This window comes from Chrysemys picta, chromosome 1 (assembly GCF_011386835.1).
Source record: "Chrysemys picta bellii isolate R12L10 chromosome 1, ASM1138683v2, whole genome shotgun sequence".
Lineage (NCBI taxonomy): Eukaryota > Metazoa > Chordata > Testudines > Emydidae > Chrysemys > Chrysemys picta.
In genome coordinates this window covers 231,304,382-231,331,215 of record NC_088791.1, presented here as the reverse complement: position 1 = coordinate 231,331,215, position 26,834 = coordinate 231,304,382, and the positions used below count along the sequence as shown (strand labels likewise).

The following is a 26,834-nucleotide window of genomic DNA, read 5'->3' as shown; positions in this document are numbered from 1 at the left end:
GCCGTCCAGAGGATTCAGGGGGCCTGGGGCAAAGCAATTTCGGGGGACCCTTCCATAAAAAAAAGTTGCAATACTATAGGATACTATATTCTCAGGGGGCCCCTGTGGGGCCTGGGGCAAATTGCCCCACTTGCCCCCCCTTTGGGTGGCCCTGAGATCTTCTAAACTGATCTGCTGTGAATGGTATGTCATTTTAGCATCAAGAGTGAGAGCAGCCTGGATTAGGAGCAGACCTAGAAGAATACTCCCCTTAAGTAAAATCTTCAGAAAGTCTTAGCAACATATGAAGTATTTTTGTTTTTTTTTTTAATTAAAGCTGAAAAAAAGAAAGAGGTCAAACAATTTATGTTCATATCATTCAAAGAGTAGCTGGAGTTCTTACTACACGGAATCATCTTGTAACAGATTAAACAGCACTTGTGAAATGTCCAGAATTCTCAGAAACTTACATTGCACTTTTGATAGCACATATTGTTGAAGAGATCTTATGAAACAATGCAACTTGTTTTTCTCTGAATAATGCAAACTCAGCTAAGTGAACAGCTGCATTCACGTCTCTCTTCAGAGACTGATATTTATTGTAAAACAGGAGTAGTATGTTGGGTATGTTCAAATAACAGTAAATGTTCTAGTATTGGACAGTCCAGTGTGGCCTAATTGATCAAAAGTGATTTTGGACGCCCCAGCTGAGATACCTTTTAAGGGCCTGATTTTTCGGAAAGTGCAGAATACTCTCTCCGAAAATGTTCCAAACCACGGAAAAGCCACTTGTATTTGAAATGTCAAATTAATCCAAAAGCGTCCAATTTCCTAGGGTTTTAAATATGGAATTCTCTAAAATTTAAGATAACATGCCCCTCAGTTGCCTGACTGCTTTGACCATACACTCATGAGAAAGAAGATTTAGTCAGGAGCTTTTCTGTCACGTCCATGCAATAGATTCCCTGTTGCCTGGGACTTTGGAAAGCTACATGTGCCATCCAGCACTCTTCCAGATGATGCTGGAGAATTAACTTCTCTTTTCCTTGTGCAGGTTTCCACCCTTAGAGCTGATCCAATATAATAGTAGTGGAATGATAATTTGTACTATGCCTGCTGTGACTGGGAGACTGGGAAGTCTTTACATTAGTCCACCAAGGAACATGCAAGTAAACACAGTGCCAACATGTTTCCCATTTGATAAATCACGTTTTCTTTGATTCAATTTAATTATAATTTTCTGGGTGTTGATTAACTCACCATTTCAGGACTTTGCCTCCAGCAGATGCTTGTTCAAACTCTGAGCTCAGGAACTGCCTTAATAGAGATACTTAAAAGCTCTTCTTGTTTTCCACACCATTCCACAGCAGTTATTAAATCACTTGTGGGTGTGCACACTTGTCTCCTTGTGTCAGAGGTGCACGTCCTCACCAGGAGCACTTGTATCGATTGTGTTGTCAGTGTGGGGCATTGTGGGATGGCTCCTGACAGCAAGTAACAGTCAACATATGCAACGCAGTGTCTACACTGACACTGCATCAATCTGATTACACCGACCGTGACTCTATGCTACTGAGGAAGGTGGCATTACTAGCTTGCCACAGAGAGGCAGTTATGTTGGCGGGGGGCAAATTTAAGTGAAGAGACTTTCACAGCTAGGTCAATGCAAGGCAGTTTACGTTGACCTAAATCTGTAGTGTAGAGCAGGCCTAAGTTACGTCTTTCTTTTTCATAAAGCAGCTTAGTCCCTTATTTGCACACAATCAGTTGCTCTGACACGTAGTGGGGGTGGATCCACAGTTTCCTTTTTCTGGGTCTTTTTTCTGGGTTTAAATGAGTCAGACTACATTTTAGCCACTTCCTATTTTGTTTTACATGAAAAGTATGGTGAAACAGATATGTGGGTTCACAAAGAAGAAAAGATACTGATTGTTCATCAATTAATATTCACCCCGATATAACGTGACCCGATATAACACGAATTCGGCTATAACACGGTAAAGCAGGGCTCCGGGGGGGCAGGGCTGCGCACTCCGGGGGATCAAAGCAAATTCGATATAATGCGGTTTCACCTATAACGCAGTAAAATTTTTTGGCTCCCGAGGATAGTGTTATATCAGGGTAGAGGTGTACATTTTTACTTCGGAAGAACAGCATACCTGTATTAGTACATAGCAATACATTACCACAGAGGCAGATGATCTAGGCACTGTGCCAAAACATAGGAAGACCTGGTCCCTACTCTAAAGAGCTTACAATTCTGTGTCAACAGACATATAGAAAATGATACTTCTTGCTAACAATGATAGTAGTTCAATTAATCACAAAGAGGTTCTCCAAGTGTCAAATTAATATTTAGTAAAACAGGTCATCAGTAATTGTCAGGACTTCAGATTTATCAGTCTGAACAAACATAAACTAACTTATGGGAGAAAAGAAGTCATCCAGCCACAGTTTTTTTTTTTGTGGTGTTACACAAGTATCTATTTTTGTATCCATGTCACAATCTTTACAATGGTGGTTAAGCAATAACTTTCTATTCTACATAGATTTTTACACTGCGTTCACCACCATGGTATCTGAGCATCTTCCAGTAGTACATTGACCAACATGTCTAAAATCTGTCATGCTTTGTTTGTTCTCTCATCCTCTCCCCATGGGGAGAAGCATAGACTCATAGACTCTAAGGTCAGAAGGGACCATTATGATCATCTAGTCTGACCTCCTGCATGATGCAGGCCACAAAAGCTGACCCACCCACTCCTGGAATAATTCTCTCCCTTGACTCAGCTGTTGAAGTCCCCAAATCATGATTTAAAGACTTCAAATCGCTGAGAATCCTCCAGCAAGCGACCCCTGCCCCATGCTGCGGAGGAAGGCGAAAAACCTCCAGGGCCTCTGCCAATCTACCCTGGAGAAAATTCCTTCCCAACCCCAAATATGGCGATCAGCTGAACCCCGAGCATGCGGGCAAGATTCTCTAGCCAGACCCTCTGGAAATAGTTCTCTGTAGTAACTTTTAATATCCCATCATTGACCATTGTTACTAATTACCAGCGATGGCACATTATTGACCTATTGACTAAAATCACTTTATCCCATCAAACCATCCCCTCCATAAACTTATCAAGCTTAATCTTAAAGCCAGAGAGGTCTTTCGCCCCCACTGTTTCCCTCGGAAGGCTGTTCCAAAACTTCACCCCTCTGATGGTTAGAAACCTTCGTCTAATTTCAAGCCTAAACTTCCCGATGGCCAGTTTATATCCATTTGTTCTCGTGTCCACATTAGTACTGAGCTGAAATAATTCCTCTCCCTCCCTGGTATTGATCCCTCTGATATATTTAAAGAGAGCAATCATATGCAGTGAAGTGTCTCGATTTAGGTCTATTGCAGGTGCTTTTGTTTTAAATCCACATGTTCCTATTTTTTTATGTTAGGTCAAAGAAATGCACCTTCCATTGGGATGGAAGATGATGAGATTGGTGATTATCCTTATTTCTTAGGGAAGTTCATTCTAAAGCCTTGGACTGATCCGAAATACATTTCGGTGTCCTGTGTTCTACCTTGTGGTAGAAAGTCCCATTGGAACAGAGGTGCACAGTTGTCAGCGACAGTCTTCATCCTGGTGCTTTAGATGACCTTTTAGATACCCTGGGCTCAGATCATGAAATGCCTTAAAGATAAGGATCAAGACCTTCAACTTGATTCAAAATTCTATGGAAAGCCAGTGTAGAGACTGGAGGACAGGTCTGATGTTCTCGTGGTATTCTGTGTTGCTGAGAAGATGCACTGCAGCATTCTAGTTGAAGTTTCCTATGCACTGGTGGCTTCATGCTCGGGTATATTACATTGCTTTAATCTAGATGAGAGGTAACAAAGGTATGAATAACAGCAGCCAGGTCTTTGTCCACCAGGAGAGTCTGCTAGCCCTTTGAAGATGGTAGAAAGCATTACTTGCAGATGCTGCTTAGTGCCAGCAAGGAATCCAAGAGTACTAGACAACAGACTGAATTGACCAAAGAGATTGCATTGTAGTTTCAAACTTTTCAAAATTATTTCCTATGCTCAACAGCATCACCTCTGTTTTGCTCAAATTCAGCTTCAACCAGCTGTTCTTCACCTACAAGCTGATCTTGTCCAAGTGCTGAGCCATTATGGGTGGTAGTGGTGTGGTCAGATATAGTGAAGGATAGGTAGAGCTGTGTGTCATCTGCATAATGCTGGGAATTGAGTCCATGTTGTTTGATCAGTTCAACTAGTGGCTGGATGTACACTTGAAAATCACGAGGAGGAGATTTGATCCCTTGTGGAATTCTGGAAATGAGAGTGCCTGTTCATGTTGTACAGTTTCCCATCACTACTCATTGGGTGCATCTCCCCAGGAAGGACTCAGACCATTTTCGTACATTACCCTGGACCCCTGCCATTTATCTCAAGCGGGACAGCAGTATTTCAGTCAATAGTGCTGAATGCTGCAGAAAAGTTCAGGGTGATGAGAATGGATGTCTGTCCTCTATCCACCGACAACAGAAGATCACACATCAATGCCACTAAAGTGATTTCAGTTCCATATTCTTCCCTGAATCCAGACTGTACCAAGTCTAAAATATTAGTTTCAGTTAGATGAGTTTGTAGTTGGCCTTTGGCTAGCTTCTCCATGAACTTCTCAGGAACAAGAGGTTTGATACTGGGCAGTATTTGGCTAGAACTGATGCATCCAGGATGGGTTTTTTCAGTGTTGATTGGACTACTGTATGTTTGAAAGAGAAAGGGAAGATTCCTTCTGTAAATGATACATTATCTATTTCCATCAGGAGTAGTACCAGTTTTTCATGACTGTCTTTCACAAGCCAGGAAGGGCATGGGTCAGGTTCACAAGTCTTGGGTCAAGACTCCTCTAGGGTGTCCAGAACTTCTTGATAAGTGAATGCACTGAATTCTGGGAAGGCAGGTGGGCTGTGTTTGGTAGGTACAGGTAAAGCAGATCCATGCTATTTGAGAAGGCTTCCCAAATGTGCGTATTCTTTTCAGCTAAGTGGAATAATAGTTCTTCAGAGCACTTGTGCTCAGTTTTGTGGCAAGTTGTAGGTATACATGATTGATGAAGAGGTTTACCACCCTGGGTAGCTCCTTGGGGCAGGATTTGGCTGCTTCCTCAGAGGCTGATAGAAAAATACGTTTAGCCTGTAAGACAGCCTCAACATAGGCTTTGAAAAATTCATTATGTTTCATCCTGTTGGATTCAGCCTTTTTTCCCCCCACTGCCATCAACACTCAGGTTTCCACTCCCTCTTCATACGGTGCAGGGGGTCAGAAAACAAGGGAGAAGTGTGTGGGCAATGGAGAGGAAGGGACCATTTGAGGACCAGTGCGTCAGTGGCCAAGGTCAGTGAAGAATGGTAATGATTCACCAGGTCTTGGTGATCCAGGTATATTGGGTGCTTAATTGCCGATGAAGTCATGTATTGTTTATTATTAGCAGCAGATCTTGCATTGTTCAGCCTCAGCTTTCATTTGTGTTGCTTTGTGCTATCTGCTTCTGACCTGTGCCTAGACAGTGGTCCTGTGCAGTGTATAGGTATTGGATGTCTGGAACCTGGTTTCTTATGTCTGCTTTTCTATTTCTTTGGACAATTCCTCCCACTTTGAACTGTGACAGGTGATGAAGTGGACGGTGCCATGGGATGATCCGAGTGGAGGAAAAGTTGTCTGGTTTGCCAGATGCCATGGGAAAGGCAGGTCTGTTGGATACCTTTTGGGAGCTATAACCTGGTAAATCCTGGAAACAGGCAAAGTTGAGGCAGTGTGCTCCTGGGGTACAGTTGTTGTGCTGGAAGCCTGGTGACATAACAGCAATGGAAATACACCTCTACCTCGATATAACGCTGTCCTTGGGAGCCAAAAAATCGTACTGCGTTATAGGTGAAGCCATGTTATATCGAACTTGCTTTGCTCCACCAGAGTGCACAGCCTCACTCCCCCGGAGCGCTGCTTTACCACGTTATATCCAACTTCGTGTTAAATCGAGTAGCGTTATATCGAGGTAGAGCTGTAGTAATAATAGTGACTGTTGGTAACTTTCCTCTACATCTCAACTCTGAGATTCTGCAAGATAGTCTCGTTACTTTGTATTTGAAACCAAGATCTTTTGTGGCTTTCTGCTGCAGCGTCATGTGAAAGCTGGTCTACACACAAACTTGCACTGAAATAACTGTCACTTTTAATTCACACCATTTGTTATTTCAGTGAAAGTCAGAATAAAAGTGCTCTAGACTGACAAGCAAAATCAAAATAGGACACTTTTATTCCAAATTTTCACACAGACTTGCACCAAAATAATAAGAGCTGTGAACTAAACCTGATTTAGTTATTTAGGTGCAGATTTGTGTGTAGATAAGCCCCCAGGATATACTTGTAGCCCTGTGGTTAGGCTGTAGCTCGAGTGGTAATAGCTTGTACTGTGGTACTGAAAAATTAGGGTTTAGCCCTCATGATAATTTATATGGGGATGATCGGTACATAATATAATTTGATATTTTCTTATTTCCTATTAAAACAAAAAAGACCTAGGAAGTTACATTAAAATACATTACAAATGTTATTTAGGTTGGCCAGTCAACTACTTGAAAGTTAGGAAATGCAAGATTCATGGTTGCCTGTGTAATCTGTTTCTGCTCCCTTGTGTGTATGCATTATAATACAGTCTTTAATTACATGATCATATGCTACCTTTTTTTCCACAGAATCCCAGTCTTATTCAGGGCACAGAATTGACACACGGGAGGTCAAGTGCTTGAAACCAAAATAATCTTCTTTTAATGTGTGGGGGAGGGGAAGAGGGGGTTATTCTATGTATATATAGGAGCAGATTCTGTTTTCAGTTATGCTGGTGTAAAGCCAAAGTAAATCCATTCTGGAGTTACTCCAGCTTTACTCCACGTGAGATCAGAATCTGGGTCATAAACGACTCAGGATGAGATGATGTGAGGAGGAGAAGGAAAGAGGGGGAAGAAGAATCTTACTTCTGCAGCTACCATGATGAAGTTTGCTCAGTGAATAATATCCGGCAGGCCCCTCGCCAGTGTTGTTGTGGCTGAAAGTGAGGAATTGAAACCCTGAAGAAGAGGAAACATCTGCTTGAATTTGTTTAGAGGGAAAAGTTGCTGTTGAGAATCCAACTGTAGGAGATCCAAGCAACCAAAAACACTGCAGGTTTGTGGAGATTGGTCTGTTTGCATTTTCTCCTGCCATTAGATATAAAATGCAATGTAGATATGTGAGTTACCTGTAAATATACATGGTTTTTTTTTATTATGGTAATAGCCCCCAGAATATTAAAGACCAAAAACCATAAACAAACAAAATTAAGGTTGAGAAGACTTAAAAGTGACAAAAGCAGAGAAATGCCGAGATATGGTTTAGATTGTAAGCTCTTTGCGGCAGTGATGGTATTATGGTTATTATATGTGTGTACAGCACTTGGCATAATAGGGCCTTGACTCCTGATTGAGGCCTATATGTGCTATAATAATAAAATAATAGTAATAATTAATAATAAATAGACTGTCCTCGACTCATTAATTTTTCCTGTAGTGAGAGTTGTAGGACACACGTATGAAATATTATGTACTGTTCTAAATCCCCTGAAATGAATGGGCACTGAATGAAGATGGGCACTGAATTTATGATCATACTTATGATAGTATGTTTCAAATCAATTTTTTTCTCATATTAAATGGAGTTTTTATGATTACGAACAGATACAACACACATCCCGAACTGTGGCGCAACTCCTAATAAATCAATGTTCATTTTTACTTCTAAATATATGTGCAAGTTAGTATTTCAAGTTGTTGGACCTGGTTCTCCTCATGTGTACATGAAAGAGTAATTCTAGTCAGGAGTGACTCGAATGAAGGTAATGCAATTTCACAGGTGTGAAATCCATGTGAGAGGGGAAGCAGTCCCAGGGGTGCATATTTAAAGTTCAGCCATCTATACTATTGTTTACGTGTTATCCAAGAAGTATTTTTGATTTGATATGATAATAGTAATAAATACTAATGTTTGTTTCACAATTCAGTGTAGATGTTTGTTAAACAGATGCACTGAGGTGCCTTGATCCCGTTACACACAATTATACTGCTGTGTTTGCATTGGTCCTGTCTGATAAGATACTTATTGGAACAGAAAGCTCTTTTGGTGAGAAGAACTTACAGGGAAAGTATTGTTTGTGGAAGCAGGCTTATTTGTAGGAGATCAATTTTCATCCAAAATAGGTTTACATCCAAGGGTAGACCCAAAGGCACAAATGGACTGGATGAAATGGGAAGAGGGTGTATTATTAATTAACTTGATGTTCATTTTGTGTGAAATTCTTTATATTCTGCAGATTTCCAGCACTGCCTGCCAGGTCCAGGAAAAGCATTATATTCTGCAAACAAGGAGATTGAAGAAGTTCCGGAAACTGAGAAGGAAATGACCCAAAGAACTGTCTCAATATCAGTCTTGCAACACCTCCCATGAATCGGATACTATGCAATGATATTGTCGCGGCAGTACGACAGCTTCAGTCTCAAGCATTTCAATCATCTCTGAGTCTCAGACCCCAAACCCTAACTTAAACGAGATACCAGCCTTTTGCAAGGAGGAGGTAAGCTAGTTTTTGTCTTTGTTTGTTTCTTTGATTGTTTGTTTGCGTTTTTTTATTGATATTTTTATTTCTCAAGGCTCCTATGACATAACACAAACATTTGCAATGGAAAAAAAAAAGCTATCTTAGATTGAGTTCATCTACCTCCAAGTGCAGATTTGAGGATGGTCTTAGCCAAAATTGTGATGACACATAATTATTTATGATTTATGATCTTAAGGCTCATAAGGATACATATCTAAATGTGAATAAAGTGAGTGATCAGATTCCCAGCACTGCCTGCCAGGTCCAGGAAAAACATTAGCAATATTTTCCCTCGTCTGTTGGGTTGCTTTATTTTGTCTGACATCTATTTTGTGTATCCAGAAGAAAGGTTGCTATCTCTTTCTTCTTTTAAAAAATAATCTAACTGGAAGCATTTGTATGTTGTCTCCTGTACATGGGTTTGTGTTTGGTAAGTTGCAGATCGCTCCATAGAGTGAATCAGTTCTAGGAATAGCATGAATTGAATGTATATTTCAATGACTGATATGTATCCTGGCTTTTAATTTCATTTCAATCCTGTAATAGTGGATGTTGCACATATATGGTGCTCTTAGCATCCGACAGCAATGCATCCATTTACCCTCACAACACCTCTGTAAGGTAAGTATTATTATCCTTATTTTATAAATGGCATTTCTGTTTGAGCTAGAGAAGTGTGAATGCCATCGTACAAGGCACTGCTAAGCCCTCATTTGGAATTCTGTGTACAATTCTGGTTACCCATGTTCAAGAAAGAGGAATTCCGCTGGAACAGGTGCAGATCAGCGGAATGGCGAGCCTATCTTAGAAGGAGAGACTCCGCTTGGCTTCTTTAGCCTATCAAAGCAAAGGCTGAGAGGGGATATGACTGCTTTCTGTAAATACTAGCCATCAGTAAATTCAGGCTGGAAATTAGAAGCATTATAACTAGGGCTGTTGATTAATCACAGTTATCTCACGCGATTAACTCAAAAAAATTAATCATGATTAAGATATTTTAATCGTGATTAATCGCATTTTTAATCGCACTGTTAGACAAAAGCATATCAATTGAAATGTATTAAATATTTTGGAGGTTTTTCTACATTTATGTATATTGTTTCTGTGTTGTAACTGAAATAAAAGTGTATATTATATTTTATTATAAATATTTGCACTGTAAAAATGATAAACAAAAGAAATAGTATTTTTCAGTTCACCTCATACAAGTACTGTAGTGCAATCTCTTTGTCGTGAAAGTGCAACTTACAAATGTAGATTTCTTTTTGTTACATAACTGCACTCAAAAACAAAACAATGTAAAACTTCAGCGCCTACAAGTCCACTCAGTCCTACTTCTTGTTCAGCCAATCGCTACACGAGATAATGCTGCCCGCTTCTTATTTACAATGTCACCAGAAAGTGAGAACAGGCATTTGCATGGCACATTTATAGCTAGCATTGCAAGGTATTTACGTGCCAGATATGCTAAACCAGTGGTCTACAAACTTTTTACACTCAAGATCACTTTTGAATTTAAGGGCAACCCAGGATCTACCTCACCACTTCCCCGAGGGCCCCGCCCCTACCCCAAAGCCCCACCCTGCTCACTCCATCCCCCCTTACCCACCCCGTAGCTCACTCTCCCCCCCACACTCACTTTCACCAGGCCCAGGTAGGGGATTGGGGAGAAGGAGGGGATACGGGATACTGGATCTTGGAGGGGGGGGTCAGGGCTGGGGCAGAGTGTTGGGGGTGAAGGAAGGGGTATAGGGTGCTGGCTCTGGGAGGGCCTGAGGGCTGGGGCTTGGGGTACAGGAGGGCGTTTGGGGTGCAGGAGGAGATATGGGGTGCTGGCTCCGGGGTGGGACTCAGATCTGCGGGTTGGGATGTGGCCTCCCGCCGGGCCGCAGTTATCTCTGGCTGCTCCCCCGCAGCTTCCATTGGTCACAGCTCCCCATTCCCGGCTAATGGGAGTTGCAGAGGCATTGCCTGCAGGCAGGAGCAGTGCGTGGAGGGAAACCCCTGTCCCCAGGGGCTGCAGTGGTCGCTTCCGGGAGCTGAGTGGGGCCGGGGCAGGCGATTAATTGCGTGATTAATCATAATTACTTTTTTAATAGTTTGACAGCACCTAATTATAACCATCAGAAGAGAGAGGTTCTGGAACAGCCTCCCGATAGGAGTACTGGGGGCAAGAAATCTGAATGGTTTCAAAATGGAGTTTATTAATGGGATTGTAGGCCAGGGCTGCCTGTGATAACAACAGACTGGATTTGATGACGCAGGAGGTCCCTTCCAGTTCTATGTTTTTATAGTCTTTTAGATGGGTAAAAGAGGCATGAGTGACTTGCCCAAGGTTGCACAGCTGGTCAGTGGCAGAACTAGGAATTAGAATCTAAAGTAGGTCTTCTATCTCTTTCTTTTTCCACAGATGGTGCTCTCTCATTAAAGACCTAATAAAAATGAATTTGTTGATATTTGCTCCCATATGAAAGCCAAGCTTATCCTACTTACCCTGTGATAGTGGCCACAGTAATGATAATCCTCATTACTTGAAAGTTGCATATAGGGCTATTGGAATCAGTTAATCACTACTGTACAATCTCACCAAAGGAGAACCGGAATCAATCTGGGGAAAATGGACACATCCATTCCAGCAGGAAGTCACCTATTAAGAACTAACATTTCCAAGATCTTTTCCTATCTTAGCCTGGGTCCTGAGGGAAAGCTGAGATAGATTTGGATTATTATTTCCATATCACTGCATCCACCCCATCCCTTTCACTCTACCAGTAATGCTTCTCTCGATGCCCTGTTTGGACACTTTTCCCACAAGCATCTCCACATTTTCCTCTATGCCTTTCCCTATGCGTGGAACACCTTTTCTTAACTGATCCTTTTCATACTGAAGTCCCTCCCGAAGACCCACTTCTATTGTAGAGCCGACAAGAAACTAACCAGCTGATTGTGGCAAGGTTGGGAGTTGGGAAAAGTCAATATATTTTATACTAGTTTAAAAAAACCCAAACCTTGTTTTAACAAGAGTCCCCAATCAGAGCATGGCTAATTACCACCTCCCCACACTGCTTGTGTGGCGTACATCCTTCCCAGACCCTCCATCTTGCTGTTTGGTCCTCTTTGTTTTGTCTGCTTAAGAGTATAAATTCTCCTTTCGCTTAGCACATTGTGGGTGCTACTGAAAACATATAAAAATAATAGTAATAGGGCCTGTCAACACTTAAAATGCTGCAGCAGCGCAGCTCACCACTGCAGCTGGGCTGCTGTAGCACTTCAATGAAAAGTCTACCTACGCCAACAGGAAGGGCTCTCCCATTGGCCTAGCACTGTCTACACTGGGGTTAGGTCGGTTTGACGGCATCGCTGCTGGGTATGGATTTTTCACACTGCTGAGCAAAGTTGTTCTAATGACCTAATTTCCTAATGTAGACCAGTACATAGTTAATAACAGAAGGTAACATATAAATGCATGGTTTCAAAGAGGGCAGTATGTACATTAGGAATGCAGTGCAAGTCCATGGCTCCTCCACTTATTTGTGCATTTTATTTATTTTTATTTAAATTTTTCAAAGGCCTCTCCCCAGCTCTAGGTGACCTGGAGGGTATTTAAAACAACAGTCCATCCAAAGAATAATCACACAAGCAGCAACCCATAGTCCACACATCACAAAATGAAATTATATACAAAAGTATATCCCACTCACAACCCCCATCCCATTCAAACCTTATACTCTCCCTGAAAGGCCCAACAGATAGATGGCCTTTGCAGCAAATCTAACAGTCAACAGACTCAGGACTAGAGCTAGGTGAAATTTTTCAGTCAAAACTTCTATGTGATGAAAACTGCAGATTTGGTCGAAATGAAATGTTCAGCTTTGGGTCAAGTGAAATATTTCATGTAACCTGAAATTATTATTTATTTTTTGATTCCCCAAACATTTAAAAAAAAATCATTTTTGGCAAGACCCAGGATGATTTTATTTTATCTTTTGAAATTGCCAGTGAACTGTAAACTTTCCTCAGCTCCACTCAGCCTATCAGCAGAACAAGGGAAGCAAGTGCCAGAGCCAAGAAGCTCTCACTGAAAATGCCCTCCAGCAGCTCGCTCTAGTTTACCCTGAGGGGGTTCCAGCTAGTCATGCCTCTGCTGACAATACGGCAGGATTAACCGGGGAGGGAGGCGCTCTATTTCAGGCAGACTCTAGAGATACCAGTGCCACACCAGTAATGGCCAGTTAGCTATAAAGGAGCCCTATTTACACTAGTACTGTACCAATAGCTGACTCAAAGTGATGCAAGGCCTTGCTCCTCACCTTGAGCAGACTGTAAAAGGGGTCATGATACTTGTAAGGTTGCTAAGGCGAAATAGGGACTTTTTGTGGCCCTGTATTCACCCCATAATATGTTATTTAAAAAAAGAAGAGTGAACTTTTAAAGGCCCCAGGATTACCCCAATGAATTTCCCAACATTTCCTGATCCTGAGAATGGAGTTTACAGCGCTGTTTCTTGTTCAGCGGTGGGGCAAAGTCCTTTCTGCAGTGCTGCCTGTGAATGTTTCCAACAGCAGCATCATAAAAACATGCACTGTGCTTGCAAAATCATGGTTAGTATCATGGTGGATGAGCTAAGCAGGGGGAGAGTGAGATTTTGAAGGTAGGAGAGGAATGACAAGTGGGAACAAAGAGGAATGAAAACAGAGCAGAGAGAAACAAGAAATTAGAGAGGGAAGGGAAAGAGGGATCAAGTGGGATGCAGATGAGCAAGAGAGGGATGGTTAGGAATAGCTGAGAAGAGGGACCAATAGTATCTAAGATTCCTGAGCACATCATTGGAGAGAGATAGAAAACATCTTTTGTGTCAAATTTTCACAACTTTCTGTTGAGCTGTAGCACTCTGTGTGATTCGTACTGAAGCTTTGGCAAACTCTCATCCCAGCAGCTGTGCCCGTATTGTTGCCACATAATGATGTCATGAGGATGATTCTGCAGTGTTTAAAAAGACATGGTCTCGGCAATGGTCTGTCTGCACTGCAGTAACAGTATATCTTGGCTGTCCCAGCCTGGGTTTAACATGGCTTTGAAGAACAGTGGGTACGAAACTACTTTCCCTGAAATGTGGGGTGCCCTGTGGAAATGTTTAAGGTTCTAATATAGCTTGAGGATATGGCTATGATTCTGTCTGCACTACAAAATTGTAATGAGTTGTAACCAGTTATCATGGATCTCCAGGGACTGTGCTATGCCCCAGACTTGAAGTAGTCTCCTGGGAGTACCTCTTCAGTGCTCCATACCCCCAAGGAGTCCTCCAGGATAGGCCACACAGCCTCAGCACCTCTGACACTGGGCCTTCAGGCTCCACCCCTCCCGTTTCTCACCATGAGCTCTGAACAGAGAGTCTGACTAAGATAGACATTTGTTCAGACATTTTACCCTCTTCAGGGATCAATGTCCTTCATTAAGTATTTGCAGCAACATCAGGCAGCCTTTCTAAAATGCAATGAGTTTTAATAGTCAACTGGAAAAGAGTGTTGGGAAGTCCTTAGACTAGCAAAGAGAGACAAAGGGTAAGACAGAGTCATACTGGCTGAAGCCAGGGCTCCACCAAGCTAGTCTGCCCTAGCATCCATGTGTGTGTGTGTCCCTTTCACTCTGAGTCCTGAATGGCTCCTGTGTGTCTGTGAACCTTGTCCTAACACAATCTCCTATCACCTCTCATCTTTGATCTCTGGACACAGACATGCTTGTTCACATGTTCAGCTTGCCAGAACCTCCTGTGGTTTAGTGTTAATATTCAGACACTGGGGTTCCTGTTGTCTTTTCTGGATCCTCCATTGGTATGTGTTGATTCCAACCAGCTCTTGATGGTGCATTCATACTACCACAGACAGCTAGGTGACCCAGATACCTCAGACCTCCTGCTCAGTTCCAAGAGACATATTTTAATCCCTCTGTCCCAGTGGGTAACAATCTCAAGCCCAACGGGGAGAGGCATATTGCTCATAAACATATTCCAGAGTATTCTCACTTTCATCACATTTCTCCTGAAATGATTGTAAATTGTACTGTAGAAAGGCCTTAAGAAAAACAATTCACAGAATAAAAACCTCATATTTCCATTTCCTTGAGATTGCGATGATGAACCTCCCCTGAGAGCAATTAAAATCTTATGTAAGAGAAGAACTTTTCTTATCATGACCAAAAAATCCAGTAATTATTGTTGTTTCTTTGAACTGTAATTGTTTTTCTAAGGAGAAAATCTCCTTTAACAGCAAAACAGGTACTGAAGGAAAGAAAAGTTTTCTCCTCCTAGAACAATAATACTCAGACTTCAGTAGTTCAGGAGACAAATTAGCGATCAACATTACCCAAAAGAGCCACAGCTGTGTGACTTCATTGTTTCATTTACTGTAGTACAATATATTCATATTTAAACAGTATGACAGGGGAAATATATATACACCTCTACCCCGATATAACGCGACCTGATATAACACGAATTCGGATATAACACGATAAAGCATTGCTCCGGGGGAGGCGGGGCTGCGCACTCCAGTGGATCAAAGCAAGTTCGATATAACACAGTTTCACCTATAATGCAGTAAAATTTTTTGGCTCCCGAGGACAGCGTTATATCGGGGTAGAGGTGTATATAAAAATCACAGCAAAATGACTGACCAAATATTATTATTTTATCAAATGCAATTGGTTAATAACCTAGTAAAAGCATCCTGATTGGTTAATAACTTAGATTGGTTAATAATTAAATCACATCGTGTTTTAATATCATATGCTGCAGAGAGATGCAGGAGACAAATTAAAGAGCCACTAGTGGCTCACGAGCCTCAGTCTAAGTATCACTGTCTTTGAGGAAATTCAATTTCCTATGAGAAGAGTGAAATAATGGAGCTCTTGTTTAGTATTCCATAATTAGCCACTCGGAACCAAATTTAGATGTGAGTCTAACTGACTCTTAGGGAATCTAAGCAGGTGTAACGTGGGTCTGCTCAGTGTTGTTACACAAACTTAGACTTGCACCTACTTTCCAACATGTTATTTACACTCTCTCATATATTACCTATCGATTTGTCCCTCTGAGTCTAAGGCACTAAAGTCTTATGCATGATCTTAATTTCACTGGGACTACTCATGCAGGTGAAGTTAAGCAGATGTGTGAATCTTTGCAGGATCAAAGCCATAGCAAGAGTAGAAGAGGGGTCAGAAAAGAGAGATGTAGCAGAATAATGAGGGGATGAAAGAAGGCTGTAAGATAAGTGGAGGTGTGATCTACTTCTACCCTCCTATTAAAGTGCAAAAATAACTCTTTCAAAATTAAACAGTCTGGAGAACACAGTGAAATTTTTGTCTCTCTCGCTCGCTCTCTCTCTCTCTCTTTTTTTTTTTTAAACTAAATTTGGACTAGAACTTAAATCTGAAATTCAAATCCAGCTTACACCCAGCAACCCCATTAAAAATATAAACCTCCAAACCTCAAAATGTATTAATTACTGGATATCAGGCAAAATAGCTACTTGTCATTTACCAGTAGTTACTTAGAATTGCTCAGAATTGTTTAATATTTGTTAAAAATTACTTGGTTTCTAAAGACTAACTCCCAGCAAACTTATTACTTGGCATCTATTAAATAATTGCCTAGAATCGTTTAGTCACTAATAAATGACAAGAGAATTGTTTTAATAAGGATTAGTAATATAAAACTAAGTCATTTCTAACAGGTACTGAGTAACTCCAGATAATTTTTGTTGGGAATTACCTAGTGATTTTTAAGTAATTAATTCTAATTTGTACTAAAGCAATCACTTCTTGCAAATCTGCAAATATCAAGAATGATTAAGTGAACACAAGTAAAGAAATACTTTATAAAGAAAAAGGAATTGTGTAGGACCTCAGAGTACAGAGGCAATGTGGTGTCCCTGAGCACAGCTGGGAGAGATGTAGAGGGAAGACTTCATTGGTTTAGAGGGGCTGGCTGTAGAAGGTGTAGAAAGGGAAGATTCCCACACTAGGCTGTAGTCTCCCCTTTGCCTGAACCTTTAAACCAGGGATTTGCAGGGATATAGCTCTGTGCATCCTGATCCTGGTTGCTGCTAAGGGGCTCACAATGCAAGAGGTGCTTCCAGAGATAACCCTCTGGCTGTCTTTGCACTGGGCAGGGTCTATGTAAGGGATGTTATCAAAAATTATGCTGCAGCCAAGTGGCCCCAAGGAGCTGTTCTGGTAGCTGGAGATCAAAACAGAAAGCTAGTCAAAAAGTCCCTAAAGTCACAAGTGAAAAAGTAAAAATCCTTAGATCTAGTATGGAGGTTATTTATTTAACAAAGACAACGGAGACTCTGAATAGTCCTAAACAAAAAAGGAAGCAGGTAGATAAGAAAAAAAAATGGCAAGATACAAGATTTTATTTCTCCACACAAATTTCCTTCAGAAAATAGAAATCATCCAAATGAAGTCAGTTGAAAGCACTATGACAGGTACAAAGTAAAATGGTATTAAGTGGGCTATGTCGGATTTTAAATAGCAGTTGGTAAAGACATTAAAAAAATAAGGAATAATTTAAATGTGTCAAAAGCAGGATGTCTGTGAATGAATTGGTGTGTCCACTCAACTACCAAGGAGTAAAGGGAGTGATTAAGAAGGAAAAGGGCATTGCAAAGAAACAAAAATTATTTCTTTGCACCATTCTTCACCAGAAAGGGTCATGAGGGGACATTTACTCTTTACAAGTAATAAAGATGAGGTACTGAAAGAGACTGAGGTGTAAAAAGAGACGGTGCTGGAACAATTTGATAAACTGAGGAGCAATAAGTCATCAGGATGAGAGGGTATAAACCCAAGAGTAAGAATGAAGTGGCTGGGAGGCTAATGAGTATGCAATCGCTCATTAAAATTTGCTATTATACTAGAGGGCACCACTCTTTCAAAAATAGTACTAAGGGAGATATAAGGAATTATAAATTAGGAAATCTAACTTTAGTCCCAGGTAAATCGGTTAAAATTGCAATTAAAAACAGAATTGAAATATACCTGTATGAACATGTTAGGTTCAAAGGACCAGCTTCTGAAAAAGGAAAATCATGCTTCTCTGATTTACTATAATGTTTTCAGCATGTCAACAGAAGTAATAAAGAAGAAGCAGATGGCGTAATACATTTGGACCTTCAAAAAGCCTGTGACAAAGTCCCTCGCAAAAGACTCTTAAAGTAACTAAAGTGTCCAAGGTGAGGATTGAGTATTCCTGGATCAGCAACCAAGAGGCAAGAAACAAAGTAGGAAAACATTGTCTGACAAGTTACAGTTACATACTAGGACTAGTATTCTTTAATATGTTTAATAACATTCTGGAAAAGAGGATGAACAGTGAGGTGACCACACTTGAAAGTGGCACAAAATTCTTTAGGTTAGTCAGGACAGAGAGAAGGGTCAGGAACCTCCTGTCAGGGACATTCAGGGCAGCATGGCAGCAGATGAAACTCACTGCAGCAAATGCAAGATAATACACTTTGGAAGGAATAATAATAATCATCTCAGCTCCTCATTTCTGAGTTGAAAATGAACTATAACCACTGTGGATATTCCTTTGCTCAATATGCATCAATGGTCAAAAAAGCAAACCAAATGTAAGGACATAAAAGTAAAGGGAAAGAAAATGATACTGAAAATATTATAATGCATTTATATAAACCAGGGATTGGCAAGCTTTGGCATGCGGCCCATCACGGTAAGCCCCTGGCAGGCTGGGATGTTCTTTTTACCTGCCGCATCCGCAGGTTCGGTCAATCGCGGCTCCCACTGGCCGCAGTTCGCCGTTCCAGGCCAATGGGGGCTGCGGGAAGTGGTGCAGGCAGAGGGATGTGCTGGCCGCTGCTTCCCGCCGCCCCCATTGGCCTGGAATGGTGAACCGCGGACATTGGGAGCCGCGATCGGCCAAACCTGCAGACATGGCAGGTAAACAAACCGTCCTGGTCCACCAGGGGCTGACCCTGACTGGCCGCATGCCAAAGATTGCCGATCTTTGATATAAACCAATAATATGCCATCACTTGGAAAACTGTGTTCAGTTCCAATCACCTTCTCTCAAAAGAAATTGACAGATTCAGAGAATTGCTGCAAATATAATCAGAGCCATGAAAAGATTCCCATATAAGGAGAGATTGAAAAGACTAGGAATGTTTCAAATAGAAAGGAAATGAATAAGAGGGGATATGAAATAATAGATGGAATCAAGAATAATAATACCTAATGTTAGAGGGCTTTCCCTTCACTCATCCCCTGGTTCTTGTCACGCAGACAGAAAGCAGAAGACCAGAAGTCCCAAGTGTAGGCAATGCGATGTGTATTAGGGTTAGTTCCAAGCAAGCACACATAACTCTGATGCCACAGAGTCTTGTTTCCCAGCATCCCATTGCCAGCTCTGACGCCGCAGAGCGTTGCTATGTCCCTGTTCCCCATTCCCACCCCCTCTTCCTTCTTCTTAGCAGACCCAAACATACCTGCAATGCATGCCCACAGTCCCACCCCTAACAATTTATGGTCGTGTTCCATTTTGGAGGGTCGTGGGTCTGGGTCTTCGTCCTACCTCTTTTGTACCCCATGGGAGGCGTAAGGAGTGAGGTTGTGCTCTGGCCAAGGCCAGGCCTTTCTTTGGCTTTTAGTGTGTCTTATGTTTGCCGGCCCTTGCCCCTCCTAACTGGTTGCTTGACCTTGGCTTGAGAGAGGACCTAGGCAGCCTTCCAGTGTATGCTCATATATTACACTCCCACCATACCCTTTTCTTATCTCTTAGTTCCATCTCTTATATCTTTCATCCCATCTGCTTGAGGGCAGTGCCTTTGTCTTTGTCTTTTGTTTACACATATTAGTATAAGATATAAGAGTATCAAAAAGTCAAACCCACAATTCTATCTCAGGCTGACAAACAAACCTATGTGCTGACACCTAACTCTTATTTAAATGCTTTTAATCTATAGCTCTCAGAAGGTTTTACAAAGGAAATAAGTAGATGGGCCCTGTTGCCATAATATCTGAGCACCTCACAATCTTTAATGTATTTATCCTCACCACACCCCAGCGAGGTAGCGCAGTGCTGTTATCCGCTTCGTACGGAAGGGGAACTGAGGGAGAGAGGACCAGATCCACAAAAGGATTTAGGCATCTAACTCCCACTTTAGGCGACTAAGTCCAAAATTTAGGCACCACAGAAATCCTCAAAACTGCTACTCAGCTGCCACCTAACTCTGGAGGTGCCTAAAGTTGTTCAGTGTCAAAATTTCTGCTGTTAAAGTCCCTAAGGTGCCTAAATTTCTGTCTCTGGCTGTGTACATCGCTGCCTCAATACTGATAGCCAGTGCCTGTCTCACACCTGCATAATCCTCAGACCAGGTGAAACTAGGCAATGTCCCACCTACCTCGCCTGCGGAGCCCAATCCAGTTGGCATGCTTTAAGCCATACACAGAAGCTGAGGGAGGAAGGATGCAGCAGTGGCCTTCCTTATAATCTTTAGTCCACTGGTTAGAACACTCACCTGGGATGTGGAAGACCCTGGTTCAGTTCCATCCTTAGAAAAGAACTTCTTTGAACTTGGGCTTTCCACCCCTCAGATGCATGCCCCAACCACTAGACTATGGAATAGTCTCTTGTGAGGCTCTCTCAATCTCTCTTGTTGAAGCTGTTCCACTTCATATTACATAATTAAAAAATGAAATAGACACTGGGTGAGAGAGTTGGTGACTGACTCTACAGCCAGTGATTAGGACAGTCAGAGGAGAGGTCGGACACCCAAAGTCAAATCCCTTTTCCACAGCAGGCAGTGGGAAGAACTGAACTGGGGTCTCCCACCTGAGTGTCTTATCTACAGGGCTAAAGGTTATAAAGCTACCACCACCTGTGTTTTGTGTAGAATTAGGAGGTTACTTCTGCCATTTTTGCAGACAACAGCTTAGGTTCCTGGCTCCAGGAGAAGGGTCCATGGCTGCACATCCCAAGCAGAGATAGGTGCTCCCCTCCAGCCTAGATTTAGGCACCTAACTCCCTGAAAGGGGCAGGGGTCAGGACACATCCCTCTCCTCTGCATCTGCTATTGGCTAGCTTTGACAGCTCAGTTCCTAGCATGCAGGCTTTCATGGATCCCATTCTTAGGCAGCCGACTTCCTCATGCATTCTACAGAGAGCCTAGGTGCCTAACCCAGGGTTTGTGAATTCTACTGAGTGGCGAGGAACCACAATGCCTGTGTGCCTTGGGCCAGAGGACCTAGGCAACCAGCCCAAAGTCACAGTGAGTCTGTGACAAAGAAGGGGCTTGACCCTCAGTCTCCCAAGTACCAGCATAATGTCTTAGCTATTGGGCCTTGTTGCTGGTGCATACGTGTGATGTATTTAGCTGATTCTAGTGACTAAGAAAAACAGTTTTTGATTCTGTCCTTAAAAGAAATCAAGCTTTACAGAAACCTAAGTGTGCTTTGGCATCTGTTTCTTCTCTTGTAGGTTTCATTCCTGTCTATTTCCAAGAAAAAAAGATGGCTGCCACTCTAGGACTTATTTCCCTGTTTAGTTGTGTCGTGTTATTTCCTATGTTGCATGCTGTCATTGTGTATACAGAGTGTAAGTATAATGCTTTAATTGAGAATCTAAAGGACTGGGAATAATTCATCTCACTCTAGGGATATTTGCCCGTTTAGTTGCGCTATGTATGGTCATAACAGGCCTGCTAAATACTAGCCTCTGCACCTGAAAACTTTGAAAAATCTTATTGCATCCTTTCTGTTATTAATTCATAAAACTTACAGCGAAGTCATCATCCTCACCCATTGCCAACTTGACGCTGAATCCTGGAAAACTAAAGCTGACCTGGGACAGCAGTGTCACTGTTACTGAATACAGGTGTTATATGCGTGTAGGCCACAGTTACATCAGGGGAAACGTAAGTTTTCTATTTACTTATTAACAGAAACAATTAACTGTAGTTTCTTTTCCTTTTATATACTTGATTTATTGAAGAAACATATGTATCACTTGTAGTATCATAAAAACCTAGAAAATGACAATATGTTTCCAGAGTTCTTGGAGACTTTTATTACATATATTAGGGCAGGTTCAGTTCACAGTGAGGTATAGCATCAGAAGGGACCAACTAGAAACACCCCTTAGTCCAATGTCATTCAATATCTTTATCAATGATCTGAAAAAAAATGTAAATTTAATGCTGGTAAAAACTGTTGGAATAGTAAATAATAGGGATAGGTCAGTTATACAGAGCGCTGTAGATGACTGGGGGAAGTGGGATCATTTAAACAACATGCATTTTTAATGCAACATAATGCAAGATTATACACTTGTAACACAGAATGTAGGTCACACTTACAGAATGAGGGACTCTATCCTAGAAAACAGTGACCCTGAAAAGGACATAGGGTTAATGTTAAAAACCAGCTCAACATGCGCTCCCAGTGCAACGCTGGGCCACAGGTATGTCTACACAGCAATGGAGAGGTGTAATTCCCACTGCAGGTACACATTCACACCCTAGCTCTGCTCATGCTAACGCCTAAGAATAGCAGTCTGGCCTTGGCAGCATAGGTGACAGATTGGGCTCGTCACCCAAGTACAATCCTGCCCAGTCACCAGGCAGCTAGACTGACCCATTGTCCATACCACCACAGCCCCACTGCTATTCTTAGATGCTAGCTTGAGCAGAGACAGCATGAGTATAATTTCCAGCATGGGCAGACAAACTTCCCAGCTGCTGTGTAGACATACTCTGAGAGCGCTAATGCGATTATTGGATATATAAGCAAGAGAATATTGAATAGGCAGAGGGTGCTCTGTGTACAGCATTGGTGAGATTGTTATTGGAATACTGTGTCCAGTTCTGGTGTCACCACTTCAAAAGGATGCTGAAAATTGAAGAGTTCAGGATAGAGCTACATGAATGATCTGAGGTCTGGGAAACCTGCTTTGCAGGAAAAGACTTTGAGTATGTCTACACTACAAACATAAGTCGACCTATATTAGGGTGAGTTATAGCCACTGCAGTAATTACATGTCCACACTAGCCTCCTTGGGTCCATGGTGCACGTCCTCACGAGGAGCGACCTAAGAGAGGCAGTGTGGGGAGCTGAGCCATTAGTGAGCTCACTCTACTAAGCTTATCAAAGAGAAGAGTAAGAGGTGACTTGATCAGTCTATACATACCTACAGGGGGAGAAGACATCTAATAATATAGAGCTCATTCATTTAGCGGGCACCTTTCTTTGAAGCATCGACTGCTGGCCACTCTCAGAGACAGGATACGGGGCCAGATGGATAACTGGTCTGATCCAATACAGAAATTCCTAGCACACATTCTTGTGATCCACTGCATCTTATAGATACAGCAAAAGCAGAAAAGTCCTCTTGATGACAGCATACCTTGTTATAAAGGACTGTTTGGAGACCGTGGCTGCATGAGGGAAACTTTATTTGTTTCACATCTTGCTGTTTCTCCGACGGGCCAGCAGCACTGTTGGCGTTAGTCTTATTTTCAGAATCGGAGAATTTACTGGAATGTTTGCCTAAAACAAGGAGAAAAAGGTTTTGTTTAGAACTGCCTGGATAGCTTAGTGTGTGAAGCTTCCCTATGCAGGAATAAGCCATGTAGGGGAGTAGAAAGTCTGGAAAGATGCATTTGCAAAATTTCCTCCTTTCAGTTTGGCAATGGGGTTTGCCCTCACATAGAAGTAGCTGGTGATTTGGCCAGATCCTCAGATACACACAGATCCCTGACAATCCACTGGAGGGAAGGGGTGTCCAAGCAGAAGGCCCTTGTTTCCACACTGTCACACAAACCTTTCCTGCACAGCCCCTGCAGGCTGTAATCCACACAAATTACCAAATTTCGTTTGGCTTGCTTGTGTTTGGCCAAGAGGGGATAGAATCTACCCAAGCCCTGATCTCTCCTGCCCCTGCTGCAGTGCTGGAATCCTGCAGGGCCCCACAGACGAGCTTTGGGACTTAAGGGAAAGTGGCTGTAAAAGAATATATCTGATTTAAATAGTAGTTTTAGAAATACCCATTACAGTTTCATACACTCCATAGCTGTGAATGTGATTTCAGTGAGAGCGTTCAGAGTGGAAGGATGGTCCAGGGGCTAGGGCACTAACCTTGTCTCTGCTCTGTCCCAGACTCTCTGTGTGACCTTGGTCAAGTAACTTAGTCTTTCTGTGCCTCAATTCCCATCTACAAAATGGAAACAATCACTAGCTTATGAGGCAATCAGATGCTACAGTGATGGGAGCCATATAACTACCTAAGATGTCTAGTTACTGTAAGACTGATTCTGCCCAGGGGGAGGTCAAATCTCATGATGGGGAGTAGGCCCAGGGCCGGCTCCAGGCACCAGCCCACCAAGCATGTGCTTGGGGCGGCGCCTGGAGGGGGGCAGCGCGGCGGGGCACTCCGGTCTGAGAGCGGGGCTGCAACTGGGCTCGCTGCCCTCCCCGCGGCACTCCGGCTGCCGGGGAGAGCAGGGCCCCGGCCGGGCTCGCCGCCCTCCCCCCAGTCCTCTGGCCAGTCGGGGAGAGCGGAAAGCCGCGGCGGGCTCGCCGCTCTCCCCCCAGCTCTCTGGCCTCCAGGGGCTCTCTGCCCTCCCCCTGGCGCTCTGTCCGCCGGGGAGAGCGGAGAGCCCCAGCCAGGCTCTCCTCCCTCCTCCCGGCGCTCTGGCCACCGGGGAGAGCGGAGCCGCGGTGGGCTTGCCACCCTCCCCCCGGCGCTCCGGCCGGTCGGGGATTGCGGGCCCGCGGCCGGGCTCGGCGCCCTCCCCTGCCGCGCTGGGGCGGCGGGTGGCTTTTTTGCCTAGGGCGACAAAAAAGCCAGAGCTGGTCCTGAGTAGGCCACAGAGAATATAGCTCTTGCTGTGAATGCATGATGAACACAAGAGACTTCTATTTACGTTTTAAAAAAAACAAACAAAACCTTATCTTTACAACTCTGAGTCAGGCCTGCTTCCATTCTACATTCAAATAGGAGCTGTCTTCCCCATATACCAGGATGCATTTTCAACATTTCAGCTTCCTTGGTCACTGATTCTCAAGACTATGATCTCAAAGGGGATCGTAGCGCTGTTTTCTTGGGGTTCGAGAATTTTTCATTTAAAAATGATGGCACGTCTGTGTTACTCCAGTTTATTCTGATGTAACTCTGTTGGATGTAAAACTGCAGTAATATACTGGTGAATTAAGGCCAACATTGCTAACCTTTCTGGCTGTAAAGAGAAGCTCCAGAATATAAATTGTTTCAATAATTGGATGTATTGATTTTTAATGTATATTGTTGCACAAATCAACAGACAGCAAATATTTATAATCGGAGTAAAAATCATATTCCCACCATCTTTAATTAGTCCCTATGTACTTTTTGGGACAACAACCAACTTTTGGAAGACTTTTGATCATGCATACAATAGTTTTGCAAATTCATGGGGACACCTGTACATCTATTAAATATTCAGGCTCAGAACCTTCCCCAGGAAGTCATTCACAGAGGGAATTCTCTGGATGCAGATCTACCCTTGCCTTTCCAGAAGAGAGGGGAGCTTGCTGCTACCATCATTTGATCCCTGCAAAAGCTTCTATACTCTTTGTTGAAGGAACTCCATGGAGTCTGGTGGGAGGGCAGGAGAGGAGAGGTTACTGGTTGCACTCCATGGCACCTCTCTTTGTAGATCCCCTAGACTTCCCTGCAGAAATATGGGAGGCAATGCATGCAGCTGGAACTGTGCAAACAAAGACCCTACCTCTGAAAACACTTACACCTTTGCTTAACTTTACACACTGTGAGACGTCCTACAGGTTTCAATGGACTTATGCTTGGGCTTTTCCCATAGTTAGAACCAGTTAAAACTGGGAATGAAAAAACAAGGGATTAATACAAACGCATGTTATTTTTCAGGTGTACAATAAAACCTGCACATTTAACATAAACAGTGCTTTGCCTATACATAAGGGGGCATTATTCCAAGTTCAAGCAATGTACAACAACATTTCATATTCAGCAGAAGCAAGATTCATTCCTCAAGGTAATGTATTACAGTTTGTGAAAGGTTTTGTCTATCTACAAAATTTTGAGAAAAAACTCTCAGAATACATTTCATTCTAGAAGTTATCATTGATTTAATTTTTTATTACAAATGCATTTGCAAATCTGCTACAATGATGCCATTTTGTAACAAACTGTGGCCTCAATTGTGCTAGTGACATTGTGGCAGAGGAAAGGTCCACTTTTGCACAGTAACTTGCAGGATAGAACCATGTGTGTGTGATATGATTGCTTTTCTTATGTCAGTCTCTTAGGGCTGGTCCACACTAAGCCCCCAGTTCGAACTAAGATACGCAACTTCAGCTACGTGAATAACGTAGCTGAAGTCGAAGTATCTTAGTTCGAACTTAAAGGTACTTACCGCGGGTTCACACGCAGCAGGCCGGCTCCCTTGTCGACTCCGCCTACTCCTCTCGCGGAGCAGGATTACCGGAGTCGACAGCGAGCACTTCCGGGATCAATTTATCACATCTAGACAAGATGCGATAAATCGATCCCAGAAGATCGATTGCTTGTCGCCGAACCAGCGGGTAAGTATAGACGTACCCTTAGAGAAAGTGGGGATTAAAATGGTGCATAGCAAAATAAAACAGTGACCACATTAGGTGTCTTCACTGAAGCAGTTTATAGCTAGCATGAGCCTCATTCTGGCTGACTAATACAAACTGAGTCATATTGTTAATGGTTATGACAACTAGGTTTAATCACCATGGTTAAATGGAATGCAAAAGTTTTCAAACTTCAAACTTCTATTGATGATACCTAAAATCATCAATAGAAGTTGCAGATGCTCAAATTCTCTCTGGGTCTGACCCAGTGTGTGCAGAGTTGTCCCTGCTTGCACCAGTAGTTCACCTTTCTTCTTCTTCTTCACAAAACCAATTGTTAATATATAAATACACATGTAACTTTTCTTGGTTTCCAGGCAAGATTGGAACATCTGTTGAAAATTTCTCCTGTGTGATTTACAACATTTCCTTCATGAATTGCGCTTGGAAAGCTGGCAGGAATGCGCCGGAAGATACCCAATATTTTCTTTTCTTTCAATACTCAAAGTAAAGAGTTTTCATTGGCTCAAGGAAGTTTTGAATTCA

The 26,834-nt window shown here is 42.5% G+C and overlaps 1 protein-coding gene across 8 annotated transcripts in view; it reads left to right on the top strand.

The window, feature by feature from the left end:
• Nucleotides 1-7,072: 7,072 nt before the first annotated feature.
• The window catches only part of LOC101938142 (granulocyte-macrophage colony-stimulating factor receptor subunit alpha-like), a 111,205-nt gene continuing 91,443 nt past the window's right edge, over nt 7,073-26,834 (top strand). Inside the window, exons 1-8 of one of the 8 annotated variants that reach the window (XM_065580792.1) lie at nt 7,074-7,192; nt 8,373-8,633; nt 9,204-9,278; nt 17,778-17,890; nt 21,154-21,270; nt 21,456-21,589; nt 25,594-25,720; nt 26,666-26,795. In XM_065580792.1, the coding sequence (XP_065436864.1) occupies nt 21,186-21,270; nt 21,456-21,589; nt 25,594-25,720; nt 26,666-26,795 (476 nt within the window). In that variant the 5' untranslated portion in view covers nt 7,074-7,192; nt 8,373-8,633; nt 9,204-9,278; nt 17,778-17,890; nt 21,154-21,185. Of the gene's footprint in view, nt 7,193-8,372; nt 8,634-9,203; nt 9,279-17,777; nt 17,891-21,153; nt 21,271-21,455; nt 21,590-25,593; nt 25,721-26,665; nt 26,796-26,834 lie in introns of those variants that run through there. The other 7 variants (XM_065580793.1, XM_065580791.1, XM_065580797.1 and 4 more) reach the window with 7 other exon arrangements.